Source organism: Pseudophryne corroboree, chromosome 2, assembly GCF_028390025.1.
Source record: "Pseudophryne corroboree isolate aPseCor3 chromosome 2, aPseCor3.hap2, whole genome shotgun sequence".
Classification (NCBI taxonomy): domain Eukaryota; kingdom Metazoa; phylum Chordata; class Amphibia; order Anura; family Myobatrachidae; genus Pseudophryne; species Pseudophryne corroboree.
Window position 1 is genome coordinate 252,559,695 of NC_086445.1, and position 20,514 is coordinate 252,580,208.

Here is a 20,514-nt window from a genome sequence, read left to right on the forward strand (position 1 = left end):
ATTCACACACGAAATATATGTCATTTTAATCAGCAAAGTCTGCTTGTTCGTCTTATTCACATATATGCTCAGCTCTGGCCACGTGGGAGATTGCAGCTCCTATACGTCCTGTGTGCCGCCACTCATTACGTACAGAGGCTAGATGAGGAAGGATGCATCTGTATAATGTTACTATTTGCAATATTGTTGTCATGGTAACTATGTACTAAGCCACTCATTACTCACATATTTACTAAACCTTTAAAGATTGTCCTTATGGCCATGGTGCATAGGCTCTATAACACAACATAGGCATATGTGACACAATTTATAGGTGAGGTCTTTCACAAGCAAACACAGGGGGGACTCAAATTATGACAACAATAGCAATGGTATATAATATGATTACTAGAGCTGCCACCACATTGTGCAACTTAAGGGACAGAGCAGAGCTGCTGTATATGCCCAGTGGTTGCAGCTTCTTCTACCACGTTTGCTGTGTTTGTGGATCTGAGCCCTCAGTCAGTGCTCTGGATCAGCTGCCATGAAGAAGAGAGAGGAGCCTTACCATGAGGTGGGAGAATGTGTGCTTAGAAAGTGCAGTACTAGTTCTATTATGTTTGTTTGTGTATGTATTTATTATGGTTATGTTTAACCTTTTCTTGACCACTTATATAAATACTTAAATATGTTTGATACAGCCTGTACTATAGACCAGGGGAAGGGAACGTCTGGCCCCGGGGGGCCGTACTAGGCCTGCAAATTAATTTTGCCTGGCCCGGCCAGTGTACCAGGGAAACCGCAGGTTGGACTAGAAGGGGGACGAACGGAGGAGGACGTGGGTTACCTGGGTTACCACAGCCAAGGCAACCACAGGCAGGACTAGGACGGGGCGTGGCCTGGCAGCCGAGGTGGACATGGGTTGCGTGCGTTATGTGGGTGCTTGGTGCAGTGTCTGCATGAGTGTGTGTCCCGATGTGCATACAATAGCCGCTTTATGACCGCACCTGAATGAGTCTCAGAGTGACCACATGGGTTTTAACTTTATCCACTTGCCTGGCATGGTCGTATCGTTTGCGACCACACCAGGCAGTGCATTATATTATCTGGTCGCAAACAATGCGACCAGTCAGATACACAGCGTGAATTATATCAGCTGGGCAAGGGTAGGGTCAGTACTGGTGTACTTTGATCATGTTAATGTAAATCGTTTCCAGTGTACGCCTCAGTGCCTGATATGGATATTTGTCTCTTTTTCAGGACTGTGATCAAGGATCTGCTAATTGTACAATATTCCAATGTCCTCTGTATAGTTTTGACCGACAGGTGGTGCTAACTGTTCATGGACGGCTTTGGAATAGCAGCTTTTTAGAGGTGATTTCCCTATGTAAACCCATCCACTATTTCTCCACTGTTTCAGGTTTTTCCTTCTATCGTAATTTTTTTTATTTTATTTTAGGATTACCCGTCTGGTAGCTCCATAGAGGTGGTAATCAGAGCAAACATTACTGTGAAGTCCAGTATTAAAAATCTGGTTCTGAGAGATGCTACAACCCAGGTACTCATGGGCATTTTTCTGTCATCATCATCATCATCATATATTAGTATGGCGCCATGAAACGCCACACGTTTGGACAGTGGGTTCAAGAAGTCATACTGTACATATAATCAAACCATACATAAAATAATATTGAGTTTCTTAAGGTTTGGCTTGGAAGGGAAGACATTAGACAGAGGCTATAGAGGGCCCTGCATGCAAGAATGTACAATCTACAGAGGGAGGAGTCAGTGCTGAGAAAATAGCAGCGACAGAGATTGGGACAGTAAGTTGGCAGTACCAGGCAGAGGAGTATCGGGTGGATGTGGGACAGGGAAAGTGCACTGGAAAGACTGAGTGTGGGGAAAGAGTCTGGACAGGCACAGCACAGTAGTCTTGAAGACAGGAGTAATAGGAGCAATCAGAGAGGAGGTGGGCTACAGGTCGGAGGCTAATCTGAGATGACATAAGAGAGAGAGTATCTCATGACAAGGTCAGTGATTATGTGGAAAGTGCAGGCCTGTGAGAGTGACTAGCTTGACATGGATTCTGCAGGATATGGGGAGCCAATGTAAGGATTGGCAGAGTGGTACATAGTATGGGGAGCAGCAACATAGTAGGATCAGTCTCGCTGCAGCAATTAGTATGGATTGTAATGGGGATAGTTATCTTCCATTGATGTGCTAATATAAACATTTTATTGATAGCCCTGGAGTGTTGTGTTGTCATTTCTGCACACACAGGGATAGTGAGGCTGCATGTTTCCTAGCAAGGGCACCATGCAGCTGCAACAGTGAGATTGAAGTGCTGATCTATGTATTTACAGAGGGGATGGGGGGGAGGGGGGTATAGATGTAATGTTATGAAGGTATAACCACCTCTCTGTTTTTTCATCGGGCACTATTAAACAAATTTATTGCTGTTTGTTGTCCCCTTCTCTGCAGATTTCTGTAATGCTGTACTCTGATCTGGATGTAGTGGCATATGGAGGAATTCCCTGGTGGATTATACTTATTGCAGTCCTGGCTGGGATACTACTGCTCTTGCTTTTAGTTTGGATCCTGTGGAAGGTAATGCATGGAACCTTGATGTTGCTGTTCTTCGGAAAACGATAATACATTTTTTACCTCAGTGATTTAACATGTATTGTTTTAAAAAAAACATTGCCTTACACATCCCCTTCCTACTGTACACAGCGGCAGAACCTCTGGAATAAGGGTGGCTACTCTTAGCTGAATCGCATAATTAGCACAGTCAGCAATAGAATTCGGCTGCTGCAAGCCGCATAAGGCTGAAGAGGGCGCCACATGAATGGCAGTAAGCCGACACATCAGCTCATTGGGCACCCTGCCAACCAGTAGAAATAATGGGATTCTGCCGGGAGTAGTCAACCCCTTTAATATAATTAGACCTAAATCTGAGTCTAAATAGTAAATGGATAAATAACCTAGGGCGCAGCAAGATACTATTTATTTTGTGCCATGTCAATGTAAAATACACTTATAAATTCTAGAAAGTAAAATCATGAAACAGAATAAAATCTATACAATGGTACAAATATGAACAGAGAACTGGTTAGTTATAATTAGATGAAACCATATGGTAGTAGCATTGCTATATGGATTCATCTAATTATATGATTATACTTTATATGTGTATTTTACATTGACATGGCACAAAATAAATAGTCTACACTACAAACATCTTGCTGCCACCTCGGTGGGGCGCAGAACACAATACCCTATCCTACATCTAAGTCTATTCCTATGGCAAATATTCTTATCTTAGCTCTTTTTTACTTATCACGTCATTAAATTGTTTTCCCATCACTTTATTTTGTAGTATAGGGATGTAAAGGATTGCATGTACAGATTATTCTCCTTGTATTCACTCTGATGTCGCACTGTGATCATCCATGTAACTCTTTGCTCTATTTCTCTAACGTCCTAGTGGATGCTGGGGACTCCGTAAGGACCATGGGGAATAGACGGGCTCCGCAGGAGACATGGGCACTTTAAGAAAGAATTTAGATTCTGGTGTGCTCTGGCTCCTCCCTCTATGTCCCTCCTCCAGACCTCAGTTTTGAGCTGGGTGCTGTTCAGTGAGCTCTCCTGAGCTTGCTGTAAGAAAGTATTTTGTTAGGTTTTTTATTTTCAGGGAGCTCTGCTGGCAACAGACTCCCTGCATCGTGGGACAGAGGGGATAGAAGCAGCCCTACTCTCTGAAGATAGGTCCTGCTTCTTAGGCTACTGGACACCATTAGCTCCAGAGGGATCGTACACAGGATCTCACCCTCGTCATCCGATCCCAGAGCCGCGCCCCCGTCCCCCTCGCAGAGCCGGAAGACAGAAGCCGGGTGAGTATGAGAAGCAAAGAAGACTTCGAAATCGGCGGCAGAAGACTCCGTTCTTCACATGAGGTAACGCACAGCACTGCAGCTGTGCGCCATTGCTCCATACACACCTCACATACTCCGGTCACTGTAAGGGTGCAGGGGGCGCAGGGGGGGGCGCCCTGGGCAGCATATGGACCTCAGTTGGCAAAAGTAAGCATATATACAGTTGGGCACTGTATATATGTATGAGCCCCCCGCCAAAAAGATATGTATTTTAGCGGGACAGAAGCCCGCCGTCGAGGGGGCGGGGCTTCTCCCTCAGCACTCACCAGCGCCATTTTTTCTCCACAGCTCCGCTGAGAAGAAGCTCCCCAGGCTCTCCCCTGCAGATCACGATAGAAAAAGGGTAAAAAGAGAGGGGGGGCACATAATTAGGCGCTAAAAACACAAATACAGCAGCTACTGGGTTAACATTAAGTTACTGTGTTATTCCTGGGTTATATAGCGCTGGGGTGTGTGCTGGCATACTCTCCCTCTGTCTCACCAAAGGGCCTTGTGGGGGAACTGTCTTCAAAAAGGGCATTCCCTGTGTGTGTGGTGTGTCGGTATGCTTGTGTCGACATGTCTGATGAGGAAGGCTATGTGGAAGCAGAGCGGGAGCAAATGAATGTGGTGTCTCCGCCGACGGCGCCGACAGCTGATTGGATGGATATGTGGAAGGTTTTAAATGATAATGTTAATTCCTTGCATAAAAGGTTAGACAAACCTCAGGACAGTCAGGGTCCCAACCCATGCCTGATCCTATGTCGCAGAGGCCGACAGGGTCTCAGAAGCGCCCACTATCCCAAATTATTGACACGGATACCGACATGGATTCTGACTCCAGTGTCGATTACGATGATGCAAAGTTACAGCCAAAATTGGCTAAATCCATCCGTTATATGATTATAGCTATTAAGGATGTGTTGCACATCACAGAGGAAACCCCAGTCCCTGACAGGAGGGTTCATATGTATGGGGAAAAGAAGCCGCAGGTAACTTTTCCCCCCTCACACGAGCTCAATGAGTTATGTGAAAAGGCTTGGGAATCTACAGATAAAAAAACTGCAGATTTCCAAAAAGATTCTTATGGCGTATCCTTTCCCGCCAGCGGACAGGTTACGCTGGGAATCCTCCCCTATGGTGGACAAAGCTTTGACACGCTTATCCAAGAAGATAGCCCTGCCGTCACAGGATACGGCTACCCTCAAAGATGCTGCGGATCGCAAACAGGAGGTTACCCTGAAGTCCATTTATACACATTCAGGTACCTTACTGAGGCCGGCAATCGCGTCGGCTTGGGTGTGTAGTGCTGTAGCAGCATGGACGGATACCTTATCTGAGGAACTTGATACCTTAGACAAGGATACTATATTAATGACCCTGGGGCTTATTAAAGACGCTGTCCTTTATATGAGAGATGCTCAGAGAGACATTAGCCTACTAGGTTCTAGAATAAATGCTTTGTCGATTTCTGCCAGAAGGGTCCTGTGGACTCGGCAATGGACAGGTGATGCCGACTCAAAAAGGCACATGGAGGTTTTACCTTACAAGGGTGAGGAATTGTTTGGGGAGGGTCTCTCGGACCTGGTCTCCACAGCTACGGCTGGGAAGTCAAATTTTTTGCCATATGTTTCCTCACAACCTAAGAAAGCACCGTATTACCAAATGCAGTCCTTTTGATCACAGAAAAACAAGAAAGTCCGAGGTGCGTCCTTTCTTGCCAGAGGCAGGGGCAGAGGAAAGAAGCTGCACAACACAGCTAGTTCCCAGGAACAGAAGTCCTCCCCGGCTTCCACTAAATCCACCGCATGACGCTGGGGCTCCACAGGCGGAGCTAGGCCCGGTGGGGGCGCGTCTCCGAAATTTCAGCCACAAGTGGGTTCACTCACAGTTGGATCCCTGGGCAATAGATGTTGTGTCTCAGGGATACAAGCTGGAATTCGACGAGATGCCCCCTCACCGATACCTCAAGTCGGCCCTGCCAGCTTCCCCCTTAGAGAGGGAAATAGTGTTAACTGCAATTCACAAATTGTATCTTCAACAGGTGGTGGTCAGGGTTCCCCTCCTTCAACAAGGAAAGGGTTATTATTCGACCATGTTTGTGGTACCGAAACCGGATGGTTCGGTCAGACCCATATTGAATTTAAAATCCCTGAACGTGTACCTAAAAAGGTTCCGGTTCAAGATGGAATCGCTTAGAGCGGTCATTGCAAGCCTGGAAGGGGGGGATTTAATGGTGTCTCTGGACATAAAGGATGCATACCTTCATGTCCCCATTTATCCACCTCATCAGGCGTACCTCAGATTTGTGGTACAGGATTGTCATTACCAATTTCAGACGTTGCCGTTTGGTCTCTCCACGGCTCCAAGAATATTTACCAAGGTAATGGCGGAAATGATGGTACTCCTGCGGAAGCAAGGGGTCACAATTATCCCATACTTGGACGATCTCCTCATAAAAGCGAGGTCAAGAGAGCAGTTGCTGATCAGCGTAGCACGTTCTCTGGAAGTGTTAAGGCAACACGGCTGGATTCTGAATATTCCAAAGTCGCAGTTGGTTCCTACGACTCGTCTGCCCTTCCTGGGCATGATTCTGGAAACAGGCCAGAAAAGGGTTTATCTCCCGATAGAGAAGGTTCAGGAACTCATGACACTGATCAGGGACCTATTAAAACCAAAACAGGTGTCAGTGCATCACTGCACTCGAGTCCTGGGAAAGATGGTGGCATCGTACGAGGCCATTCCCTTCGGCAGGTTCCATGCGAGGACCTTTCAATGGGACTTACTGGACAAATGGTCCGGATCACATCTTCAGATGCATCGGTTAATCACCCTATCCCCCAGGGCCAGGGTGTCTCTCCTGTGGTGGCTGCACAGTGCTCACCTTCTCGAGGGCCGCAGATTCGGCATTCAGGACTGGGTCCTGGTGACCACGGATGCAAGCCTCCGAGGGTGGGGAGCAGTCACACAGGGAAGAAATTTCCAAGGTCTGTGGTCAAGTCAGGAGACTTGCCTTCACATCAACATCCTGGAACTAAGGGCCATTTACAACGCCCTACGTCAAGCAGAGGCCCTGCTTCGCGGTCAACCAGTTCTGATTCAGTCAGACAACATCACCGCTGTGGCTCATGTAAACCGACAAGGTGGCACAAGGAGCAGGGTGGCGATGGCGGAAGCCACCAGAATTCTTCGCTGGGCGGAGAATCGTGTAAGCGCACTGTCAGCAGTGTTCATCCCGGGGGTAGACAACTGGGAAGCAGACTTCCTCAGCAGGCACGACCTCCACCCGGGGGAGTGGGGACTTCATCAAGAAGTCTTCGCACAGCTTGCAAGTCGGTGGGAACTGCCACAGGTGGACATGATGGCATCCCACCTCAACAAGAAACTACAGAGGTATTGCGCCAGGTCAAGAGACCCTCAGGCGATAGCTGTAGACGCCCTGGTGACACCGTGGGTGTTCCAATCGGTCTATGTATTTCCTCCTCTTCCTCTCATACCCAAGGTGCTGAGAATCATAAGAAAAAGAGGAGTGAGAACAATACTCATTGTTCCGGATTGACCAAGAAGGACTTGGTATCCAGATCTGCAAGAAATGCTCACAGAGGACCCGTGGCCTCTTCCTCTAAGACAGGACTTGTTGCAACAAGAGCCCTGTCTGTTCCAAGACTTACCGCGGCTGCGTTTGACGGCATGGCGGTTGAACGCCGGATCCTAGCGGAAAAAGGCATTCCAGATGAGGTCATTCCTACGCTGATAAAGGCTAGGAAGGACGTGACAGCTCAACATTATCACCGTATATGGCGAAAATATGTTGCTTGGTGTGTGGCCAGGAATGCCCCTACGGAGGAATTCCAGCTGGGCCGTTTCCTTCACTTCCTACAGTCAGGAGTGACTTTGGGCCTGAAATTGGGTTCCATTAAGGTCCAGATTTCGGCCCTATCCATTTTCTTTCAAAAAGAGCTGGCTTCTCTACCTGAAGTTCAGACGTTTGTGAAGGGAGTGCTGCGTATTCAGCCTCCTTTTGTGCCCCCGGTGGCACCTTGGGATCTTAACGTGGTGTTGAGTTTCCTGAAATCCCACTGGTTTGAACCACTCAAAACGGTGGAATTGAAATATCTCACGTGGAAGGTGGTCATGCTACTAGCATTGGCTTCGGCTAGGCGTGTGTCAGATTTGGCGGCTTTGTCACATAAAAGCCCCTATCTGGTTTTCCATGCGGATAGAGCAGAATTGCGGACCCGTCCACAATTTCTGCCAAAAGTGGTTTCATCCTTTCATATAAACCAACCTATTGTGGTGCCTGTGGCTACTACTGACTTGGAGGATTCCGAGTTACTTGATGTGGTCAGGGCTTTGAAGGTTTATGTGGCCAGAACGGCTAGGGTCAGGAAAACAGAATCTTTGTTTATCCTGTATGCTTCCAACAAGCTTGGTGCTCCTGCTTCAAAGCAAACTATTGCTCGATGGATCTGTAACACGATTCAGCAGGCTCATTCTGCGGCTGGATTGCCGCTGCCAAAATCAGTTAAGGCCCATTCCACTAGGAAGGTGGGCTCTTCTTGGGCGGCTGCCCGAAGGGTCTCGGCATTACAGCTGTGCCGAGCGGCTACTTGGTCAGGTTCAAACACTTTTGCAAAGTTCTACAAGTTTGATACCCTGGCTGAGGAGGACCTTGTGTTTGCTCATTCGGTGCTGCAGAGTCATCCGCACTCTCCCGCCCGTTTGGGAGCTTTGGTATAATCCCCATGGTCCTTACGGAGTCCCCAGCATCCACTAGGACGTTAGAGAAAATAAGATTTTACTTACCGGTAAATCTATTTCTCGTAGTCCGTAGCGGATGCTGGGCGCCCGTCCCAAGTGCGGACTTCTTCTGCAATACTTGTATATAGTTATTGCTGCAATAAGGGCTATGTTATTGTTGCATCAGGGTTGAACTGATGCTCTGTTGTTGTTCATACTGTTGACTGGGTAAGTTTATCACAAGTTATACGGTGGAATTGGTGTGGCTGGTATGAGTCTTGCCCTGGATTTCCAAAATCCTTTCCTTGTACTGTCAGCTCTTCCGGGCACAGTTTCTCTAACTGAGGTCTGGAGGAGGGACATAGAGGGAGGAGCCAGAGCACACCAGAATCTAAATTCTTTCTTAAAGTGCCCATGTCTCCTGCAGAGCCCGTCTATTCCCCATGGTCCTTACGGAGTCCCCAGCATCCACTACGGACTACGAGAAATAGATTTACCGGTAAGTAAAATCTTATTTTTACTCTTCATAGTAACAGCTTAGTGTAAGCTCTTGTTCCAACCCTTAGTTCACTTTCTTCAACTGTTGCTTCTAGTGTGGTTTCTTCAAGAGGGAGTCTGCAGAGTCTAAGTATACCACCAACTACTACCGGGCACACCTGGGGGTGCAGCCCTCTGAGGCAGTTAGGCAAGCCGAGGAGGAGGACTAGCTGGTAACACCCGGCACTTGTGTGTTATGAGTTCTTGTATAGAGCTCCTTACTAATCAGCCTTGGTGTGTAACAGTAACCTGTTGTCAGGTTGCAGTGTGATTGGCTGTATACATTATTTTAATGAATGGGGCAGGTCAGTTGTCATTGGGCAAGCATTATTAATATTTTCTAATGCAACGGGCATATACAAAATATGCATATAATGTTTGCTTAAAAGAACTTTAACGCATGGTTATGTTGCTGAAATACTAAGTTATAGATGGATCCACTTAACAAGCATGCATGGTTAATTCCTATAATAAACCTAAATGTAAGACACAACTGACATCATGTCAACTTCCTGCCTTCCACTTATGGGGCTATTTATTAAGCTGTTATTTATTTAATAGAGTGAAGTATTATTTTTTTGGAATACTTTTTGTTTACACCCCTCTTAGTTCTGGGTAATCACATTCAATCCAATGTATTACAGTCTAGTATCATTTCTTTTTATAATGGTTTCACTGAAAATGATGCCAACCCATCAACAACACAGTAGGGCTTACATTATCATCACTGATTGAGTACTTTATTTCTTGTTACATTTCACATACAAAACACGTCGCTGCACGTTTGTTTTACTCTATACTTTATTCCTGATATTGACACCAATTATGTGCCTTTTTTATTTTGTTTTTACTAATTAACATTCCACCGTTTATTCAGTCAATGAATGGTATTACACAGACTAAAGTCAAATATAAAATGTAAGATGATTACTTGAGAGAAAGCTAAAGTCCCTTAGAAGAATATTTCTAGCCACAAAGTTATTTTCAAATGACTATACAGTGCTGCCAACTAGCTGGGGTATTTGGGGATACTCGGGCCACTAGTGCTGCACCAGGGCTTCTCTCAGTGTCAGAAACAAGGGCGGAGGAGCAAACAGTGCACAAGGTAGTTTGCCAGTTAAATCCACTGCTTTGTCATTTCAGAGAGTAGACGTCCTATTGGTCTTTAGTTCTCAAAAGTCAATAGTATAATTTGGCACTAAATCCAAGCTGTGAGACATGTAAGATCTTATAGACAATATTTATGCATGGTAGCGCAAAGAAAACAGGTTTAGCCTCTATCAACCATCCTCAAAATTAAATTTTTCTAGCACATAAGCCAGCAAGTAACCACTGATATGCTCTAATGTTACTAAACAGAAACTCCCCACATTTGAAAATATGTTTATATTTACGGTGATGCTTTACAATAAAGAGTAAAGGTGAGTTACAAAGTGCAAAGCATGCAGTTCCACTGTCATTTGCTATTTGGGCAAGTAGGCCTATTTCTTCTCCAGGAAAATCTGCAATTCTTTTGCGGGAGCATCTGGGCCCAATGGAAAAATTCCCATCTATGTTATCTCTCTAGCACTCTAACACCGCTGCTTGGTTTAGCTACACCTATAGGTTACATAATAATCAGAGTGAGCAGACATGGGGACTGTCTCTGCTTACACGTGCCACTATTGTGTATGTGAAAGGTTTTATTATATTGATTGAAATTTACTTTCCTGCATGAAAGTACAGTATAGGATGAATATTGATTACCTCTATCTGCCAAAAACCCGTAAATGAATGTCCTTTTTTTGATGGAAAACATCCTTACCACCTTATTTGAATAATCTCCTCCTGCAGATTAAAGCCTTGTTTTGCATTTGGGTGCAGTCATGCTCTTCTGTCCATAGTCAGCACTAAATGACCTTACATATCTCTTTTTCTATTTACTAGGAAATACCCTGTTTTTTCTTTATTTCTCTATGCATGATCAGTTGTGGCTATCAGCGTGCCATTCAGCAAAATGTAACATACTGTAGACGTTAATACCACAACAGCACTAACGTGGACAAAAGTCATAATAGTATGGTTTGTGGGTTAGAAGGCATTTGATGATGCAAAATAGTGTTGATAATGTTGATTATATCTCATATTGGCCCTCATTCCGAGTTGATCGGTCGCAAGGCGAATTTAGCAGAGTTACACACGCTAAGCCGCCGCCTACTGGGAGTGAATCTTAGCTTCTTAAAATTGCGACCGATGTATTCGCAATATTGCGATTACTAACTACTTAGCAGTTTCAGAGTAGCTCCAGACTTACTCTGCCTGTGCGATCATTTCAGTGCTTGTCGTTCCTGGTTGACGTCACAAACACACCCAGCGTTCGCCCAGGCACTCCCACCGTTTCTCCGGCCACTCCTGCGTTTTTTCCGGAAACGGTAGCGTTTTCAACCACACGCCCCTGAAACGCCGTGTTTCCGCCCAGTAACACCCATTTCCTGTCAATCACATTACGATCGCCGGAGCGAAGAAAAAGCCGTGAGTAAAAATACTTTCTTCATAGTAAAGTTACTTGGCGCAGTCGCAGTGCGAACATTGCGCATGCGTACTAAGCGGATTTTCACTGCGATGCGATGAAAAAGAACGAGCGAACAACTCGGAATGAGGGCCATTGTACAAGCCTAATACACCCTAATACACTTATGCCAGTAGTCATCCATAAGAGTCATCCATATCATTATATAGTCATCCATAATACCATATAATCCTTCACAAGAGTCATCCATAGTACCATGTAATCCTTCACAAGAGTCATCCATAGTACCATGTAATCCTTCACAAGAGTCATCCATAATACCATGTAATCCTTCACAAGAGTTATCCATAGTACCATGTAATCCTTCACAAGAGTCATCCATAGTACCATGTAATCCTTCACAAGAGTCTACCATAGTACCATGTAGTCATTCATAAGAGTCATCCATAGTACAACTTAGTTCAGTGGTGTGTGTGTGTGTGTGTGTGTGTGTGTGTGTGTGTGTGTGTGTGTGTGTGTGTGTGTGTGTGTGTGTAAGCGTGGTGGAGGGGGTGGATTTGCTGCATTTCTCTCATATCCTGCAAATCTCGTGACCCATTAATCCAGCAGGTTGCTTTTGTCCCTTTCCCTCATCTAATAACTGACTTTTCTATTCCCAGTGTGGGTTTTTTAAGAGGAAGCATTACCAAGATGAGAAGCTGCCACAGTACCATGCCGTGAAGATCCCACGGGAAGAGCGACCTATGGTCCTGGAAGAAAAGACAGGGACCATTAAAAAGAAAGACTGGGTGACAAACTGGACTGAGGATGGGTCCGTACACAACTGTTCCTAACCTCCTCTACGTTCCTTCCTCTTTTACTCTGATCCTTCTTGTGAACTGTCCTTATGGCAAGGCTGGATCCTTTGGTTTTGGGTGGTTTCTTATATTTGGTTTTATGCTGTTTTGTATATTGAGAAATTACCATATTTGGAGACATTACAGCTTCGGCTTGATCTCTGCTGCTTGAATCGATCAGCTCCATCAGCCGCCTCAGTGGCCTCAGCACATTACAGACTTTGGAGTGAAGGACTTAGAGCTGTTTTTAAAGCTTCAGCTAATAATGTTGGCTTCCCAGTAAGATCATGTAAAGCACTGTGAGTGCTTTTGAAAATGAAGATCACTATTGATGGATCTGTTCCTGCAGTCAATGGCACTGATACTGTAGCATCACTGGTTGCCTGCAAGTCTAGAGCCCTGGAGACTTTCAGGAGTGTACAGATGGGTAGTTGGACATTAAGTGAAATAATAAGACTTTATCTAATACAATAAGAACCTGACATTATGTTATGTATATATTTGTGAGCGTGTGTGGACATAGGCTTATTAACTCCATATCCAACTTCTAGAGCATAAATCTGTATTAAATCTCAGTTGTGATTGGTTTGAGCATCATAGAGCAGTGCCAGTCACAGAGAATGATTACATGGATGGGTGAAATTGCCCCAAAATATAGGAATATCTTTGAGTGCGTTTATGGGTGCCATATTGACATAGAGTAAATGGGATGTGTGAATGTTTCATGCGACAATCCACGCTAACTTATTAGCATGCAGGTACGATAGATGATCTAGACAGGAAAACCCCAAATAAAACAATACGTTTATTTTAGGCACTCGTATCACTGCTGGTTTATTACATGTATAATAGAATGCGAGAACGATTACATTACGTCATCCTGTATTATTATTTGACATTTGTATTGTGTTCTCTGGGCTCTACATAGACAATAGGGTGAGAGAGAACCAAGCTATTTGGGTATAGTTATAGCTGCATCTTAGTCACTTTCAATTTATAGTATTAATACTGCTGAGTTATCCAAAGTGGTATAGGACATGGTATAAGTCATTAATTTTAATAAGTATATAAAAATAAGTATATTGACACTCTATGAACCACCATAAGATGATGTCAGACACAAGCACATGGCTATGGAATAGTAACTGAAAAATAAAGGTCTAACACAACTTTGGTTATGGTACTGTACTATACATTACCTATATTATAAATAGTATGGGGAAATGTGTGAACATTTATATTTGGTTTGAGATACATATGATATCCCGGCAGACAGGATGCCGGTTGTCACTATACCAACAGCAGCATTCCGTCTTCCGGAATACTGGCAGCGACGCCGCAAGTCCTCTTGCGGGCCTGCTGTGCTCGCCACGCATCAGGCCCGGTGGCTCGCTTTCCTCGCCGCAGGTTCTATTCCCACTCGGTTGGTGGGTCCACTTCCCACTCGGTTGGTGGCGCGGACCCACCAACCGAGTGGAAATACTGGGCAGGTGTCAGGATTCCGTATGTCGGTAAAATGCTGGCTGATGGGATTCCGCCATCGGTCTCCTGAACGCCGGGTTCCTGACAGACAGTATATTGACTGCATCCCATTTGGATCCTAACACTTCTTAAAGAGCAGTCTTTCATCTGTCATGAGTCAGGTGTGATTCTACCAGATAAATTCCCAGATGATAATTCTCCGATGAATAAACACCTGGAGAGGAAAAAATGACTACACTGATTGTGGCACCTTTATTTGCTATAGAACTAAAGCATGCATTACATCACACACAGTACAAAAGAGAAATAGCATTTCATGGGTGGTAATTCCCATCAGAACACAGTGGTACTAACGGCGTTGCAGCATACAGGTTATTTTAGTCTAGGGCCAGAGGTACAACTCACAGTATTTCATTACAGTACATTTGGTGGAAAGTGTTTGTGTGCTGAACTGCAAATGGTTGCAAAAAGAGTAGCACGCAGCTTTTAACCCTTTCTAGCTCATATATGCATGATGGCTTATTCTATAACATGCCCTTATTTATATTAGAATTAAAAGCACTTGAGGACCATTATGAAGCATATAATGTTTGCATAGTGCAATGTTTCTCTCCCCAGGTCCTTGGGGCCCCTAACGGTGTAATACCAATGGCCACATTTTAATGATTCACAGGTGACCTGAAATACATGAACAGTTTGGGGTCCTGGGGACTGAGACTGGCATAGTGTATGTACACTGTAGTCAGGATATACATGGACAGAGTAGAGATGAAGAAGTATCAGTTGGGTTATGTATTAAGTGGAAAAGTAAGCTGCAATGACATGGATCAGGAGATGTGGGAAATTTTCAGGAGAATTAGGGTCCACGTGTGTCTCAACTATCATGAGCTACAGCTGAACTTTGTAATTCACCTAGATCACTGAGTAAGATGAAATAAGAGTAGCCTGGTAATCCTCATGTCACAGTGACTTCCATGTTTGTGTGGGAGCCCTAATGATGAGAGGAGGTGTGGATTTCCATGAAATGACAAAAATGCATGGCCCTATCTGAATAAATAGTTTTCTATATTCATATTATACTTCACAGCGGAAGTGGCCAACAGTGAAATCCATTCCATCAGAGAATAGAAATCAACTGTGCCTTGAATTTTAAAACGGATGTTTTCTCTTCCAGATTCTGCATCACAGGTGATCATTGTGTTGTGTCCCTTCCTCATGTTCTAATGTAATAGGTCATTCAAACAAGGTGCTGTTACTATTACACTGGATGTGATTTTATATGTATGTATATATATATATATATATATATATATATATAATATGATCATTACAAACACTTATGTATAGCCATAATTTTGAGGACGGTATTTTTTGTCATGACAAAAGCCTACAAAATGGTTACATGAATAAATATATTTATACAATAATATTGTTGAGCATTTGGTTTGATCATTTTTGTGCAGATATCAAGAAAAGAAAAATAAATATTGTCGGATCCTTACCTAGGTTTAAAAGCAAATGAGCAAATATATGTTAATAGACAACCTGCGCCCCTACAGTAACTGCAGCCTGTTACCAGACACAGTGGTCACCAAACAAATATTTCCAAAATAGTGCTAGCTACTGGCACTACTGAATTAAATATTATCAACAATTAAATACATACAACATGGCATATTACCAATAATATATATTACACCTTAAATTGTCCAAATATTTGATAGTATGTCTTTGGTTCTCAGTCCATATTGAAAGTGTTTCTACATGTAAGCCATCTGGAGACGGTTAGAAGGTATGGACAAGGTTGCTCACTGCTTTTAGTGAATATTTTAAGCTAATATTATTATAATAATAATAATAATAATAATAATAATTTTATTTATATAGCCCTCTTTCTCCAATAGGACTCAAGGCGCTTAACAGATACATAGTATAATATAGTACAGAAAATATGGAAGCACAGAAAAGCTTTTCATAAAATACAGAAGCATGGAGATACTAAAGGGACAATTATGGGAATGCTTGAGTAAAAAGGAAAGTCTTGAGTCTACTTTTGAAGGATTCTATAGTTGGGGCCTCTCGCACTGTGCGGGGAAGTGAGTTCCATAGAGTCGGAGCTGCATGACTAAAAGCTCGACCCCCAGATGAATTACAGGAGATTCTAGGTACTGCTAAAAGTCCTTCATCTACAGATCGCAGTTATCGAGTGGGGCAGTATGGGGTCAGAAGCTGTTTCAGGTACCTTGGGCCTTGGTCATGTAATGCTTTGAAACTCAGTAAGCCAATCTTGAAGATGATTCGCCATCGTACAGGCAGCCAGTGAAGGGAGTAGAGGATGGGTGTTATGTGGCTAGAACGGGGCTGGTTGGTTAATAGCCTGGCAGCTGTGTTTTGCACCAGCTGTAAGCGCTGCAATTCTATTGCTGGGAGACCAAGGTAGAGGGCATTACAGTAGTCTAATCAAGATGATACAAATGCATGGATGACATTAGGCAGATCATCTGAGGGAATTAAGTGCTTGATTCTGGCTATGTTCCTCAGGTGCCAATCTGTTTTACAATCAATTAATTGCCCTATAAGTACAGTAATAATTTTGTGTCTTAACAAACATAGCAGATATATAGCATTATTTCTACTAAACATGGTATGATTTTATGCACATATACATATGAAACATTATTATGTTATATAGATTCCCAGAAGTGATGACTCATTCTTCTGGGTTTCTTAGGGGATGTGTTAAAATTGACGTGTTGGTCTGCTACTTTTAAGTGTTACAAATTTATACAGGTCTTCTCAAACATGGGTTATAAAAAAATATTTATTTGATGAATTATGCTTTCCACAAATATTATACACCAAACTAAGGGCCTGAATCAGAGCTGGACGCAGTGCCAATGTTTGCACAGTTGAGCATTATTTTTTTTTACTGCACATGCATCAGTTGCACAGCACATGTGCGGTGATTGTTTACTGACAGTGGACGCAGTGAGGAATTACTCGCAAAGTGAGCGACAGGTAGTGAGTATTTGTGGGAGGTAAGGAGGGTCGCTAAAAAAATGCAGGCATGTCACTTCCGCTTGAGTGACATGTCTAAGACTGCACATTTGTAAGCAGTTGTAAAGACTCCAGCAGCTTATTTGAGTTAGACATTATGGTGGTCATTCCAAGTTGATCGCATGTAGCAACTTTTTGCTGCTCGTGCGATCAACTTGATGCCGCCTATGGGGGAGTGTATATTAGCATAGCAGGGCTGCGATCGCTTATGCAGCCCTGCTATGCTAAAAAAGTTTCCTGCAAAACAAGACCAGGGTCAGACCTACTTACCCTGTGCGACGGATCCAGCGACGAAGGTCCCGTGATTGACGTCAGACATCCGCCCTCCAAACGCCTGAACATGCCTGCGTTCAGATCTCCACGCATGGAAAATGGTGAGTAGACGCCCCGGAACGCCTCCTCCCTGTCAATCTTCTTGCGATCGCGCTAGCGATCACTTTCTTCTTTGTTCTGGCCACTGCCCGGCAACGACGCGTGTGCGCAAAGTGGCTGCCACGCATGCGCTGTTCCGACCTGTTTGCACCGCAGCGAAGAACCGCTGCGTGCGAATGGGTCGGAATTACCCCCAATGAGCAAATATAGGGTTGTTCAGGAGATTGATGGTGCGTTGTTAAAGGCAAGCAAAGCATTAGAGATGGCCTCATTGTGTGTCTCTGTGCACAAGAAAGCAACATTAGCATATATCCCAGATCCCGTGCATTTGCGTACACCTCTGGACAAAAGGTTGATTGCTTTTGTGCAATGTATTAACTCCTTTTTTGCTTATACGTACAGTGATTTGCTTGAAATTATTTCAACTAAAGTATCCAGATTTTTAAGCTATAAATCATGACAAGATTACCATATTATCTCAGAATTATCCAGATCAGGCTACAATCATTACAGTTATTAGCCTGCACAATCATATCTTTATGGTCATTTCGAAGTATTATAATTAGGTCTGTCATTTGCCCTCACCAATTATATCAAAGTGCGAGTCATTTCTGACAAAGTACTATTAAAGTAAGACAACAGAAGACTTTGGGCCTTATTCGGCTTTGTTAGCAAACCAAAAAAGCACACAAATGGGCAAAACTATGGTGGTCATTCAGACTGGATCGCTCCAGTGAGATACGAAAGCCTGTCAATCAGTCAGAGGCGGTCGCGGTGCGGGAGGGGGCGTGCCAACGGCCCACGACCCGCCTGTCGGGCAGCGAACACGTCTGTGCGAGATCGGGCAGTCATAGAGTGCAGCTATTGCTGCTCTGATTTGGCTGGGGAAATGGATTCACCGGCAATTGAATTAGATCATATGGTGAGGAATAGACCTTAGGGTGTAACAGATATTGATGATGTGATCATGAAATCCTCTAACAAGATCAGTCATTCAGATCACCAGAAAAAAGAAAAACCTTTGGTAACCCTGCTGAGGTTTTAAAACGATGAGCCTGAATCAGAGTTGCGTGCAATGCTGATATTTATGGAGTTGAGCTAATATCGGTAAACTTTGCATGTGTCTAAGTTGTACTGCCCACGTGACAATGACATTGTGAGCGACATAGCAACGCCACTCGCAGTGAGGATTTATTCATAAAGTGGTTGATAGCGAGGGACCGTTTGGGGTAGGTAACGGGGAGTGGCGGCAAAAACGGAGGCATGTCGCGACCATTTTGAGGACGTGTCATAACTTACAACTGCGACCCCGTATGCACAAGACATTCTGCGTGACTGTAGGGTTACTGCAGGGAGTCTCAATACATTTCCAGGTGGCTATAGCTCCTCATGCTGGATGGCGTGGCCCTGTGCCGGGCGGACCCCAACATGAGATTTTTCAGTAGCAGATTTAGCGATTTAGCAGAATCTGCTACTAAAGCTGAATAAGGGCCATGTTAGGCAGGGGAGGCACTGTCATACTCCTGTCATACTCCGGTATTCTCCAGAGATTTGACTATAAAAATGATTAGAATATTATATAGAAGATATTTATATTATTTGGATTTTTCATATTATTAAGTCAAAACTCTGGAGTATGCTGGGGGAAGAGAGATGCAGATGTACACTCTTAGCACTAAGAAAACTGATAGTAAAAATAATTAAAATAAACCTTCACAATTAACATGGAGTATAACTGAAGTTCTTAGCACACATTTGCGCAAATATGCGGGCCCATGTACCGCGGCCAGGTGACTTCATCACGAGTCCCTAACATTCCTAATAAATATCACATTCTATAATTTATTCAGGACTTACCTCTAAATAGGGCCTTATCAATGTGTATACTGGAGTATGACAGAAAAGGCGCTGCCTCACCTCAATGTAATTTACTATCCTATTAGCCCAGAGGCAGCGTGCAGATCCACTGATGCTGAAAAAGCTTTTAGGGACAAAGCACCAACGAAGCAGCTCCTGTCATTCTTCAATCACAGCCTGTAACATGGCAGTGAGGAGCTGATTGGTTGGTACTTTATCTGGGATCAGTATCCTTTGCCGATTGCGGTTAGAATCCCGACAGCAGCATCCCGTCCATCACAATACCAACAACACCCCAGTATACCTCCTAATCTTCCCCCTACCCTACCCTAATCCTCCCTGTTGGGTGTCTAAACCTAACCCTCCCCGCTTGTTGCCTAACCCTAACTTCCCCGCTGCCTAAACCTAACCCTCCCCCGCTTGTTGCCTAACCCTAACCCTCCCTTCCCTGCTGCCTAAACCTAACCCTCCCCACTTGTTGCCTAACCCTAACCTCCCCTTTTAAGTGCCTAACTCTAACCCACCCTCCCAGGTCCCTAACTGTCTCTGCGCTGCAGCCTAACCCTAACTCCCCTTCAGCAGCCTAAACCTAACCCCCGCCCCACGGCAGGGCGGCCCGCTGTATCCTGATGCCGGCATTGCATTCTCCCTCGGGATCCCAGCATCGGTATATTGACTGCCGGGATCCCGTATGTCGGTAAGGTAACTGCTTCCCCCTTATCTCTCTCCAAGCTTTGATATATTTTCCCCCACAAGTTATTTATTAGACAGAACCCTCACCTTGGGGCCGGCAGCATTTAAGCTCTTTTGCATGGCCGTCGCCTCCCCAGGATTATGTCATCTTCTTCCTACCTCTTCACCTGGGGCGCGTCAGAATTCAGCACTTTTGCATGACAACCACCTCCCCAGGATTTATAGCGTCTTCTACCTTTCCCTGCCATCTGACTAACAGACGCTATTATTAGCTGTGCCAAGGGTCTGGGTGATGACGATTGGCTTGCTGTGGCTATCTTGAACTTTAAAAATGGAGCCGCTGGCGAGCCAATCACAGTTCGGGCACCATTTTTTTAAAGGAGTATACCAGTATTGTGCCCGTACTCCCGCTAACGAACTGTGCAGCAGCAGCTTAATGGCTAACAGGTACTGGATCCTCCAGTATCCAGGCCTCTGCCGGGTCTACTGCCATGCTTGCTGCCCCTGCTGTGTTCTGACTCATCGTCAGACGGTGCTG

General features: G+C 44.5%; 1 protein-coding gene across 4 annotated transcripts in view; it reads left to right on the forward strand.

Moving 5' to 3' along the window:
- Positions 1–13,328, forward strand: part of ITGA7 (integrin subunit alpha 7) — a 235,309-nt gene extending 221,981 nt beyond the window's left edge. For 3 of the 4 annotated variants that reach the window (XM_063952666.1, XM_063952667.1, XM_063952669.1), the window contains 4 exons: positions 1,240–1,353; positions 1,439–1,537; positions 2,461–2,586; positions 12,339–13,328. In XM_063952666.1, the coding sequence (XP_063808736.1) occupies positions 1,240–1,353; positions 1,439–1,537; positions 2,461–2,586; positions 12,339–12,512 (513 nt within the window). In that variant the 3' untranslated portion in view covers positions 12,513–13,328. Of the gene's footprint in view, positions 1–1,239; positions 1,354–1,438; positions 1,538–2,460; positions 2,587–9,226; positions 9,344–12,338 lie in introns of all 4 variants that reach the window. The other variant, XM_063952668.1, reaches the window with a different exon arrangement.
- The last annotated feature ends 7,186 nt before the right edge of the window (positions 13,329–20,514 follow it).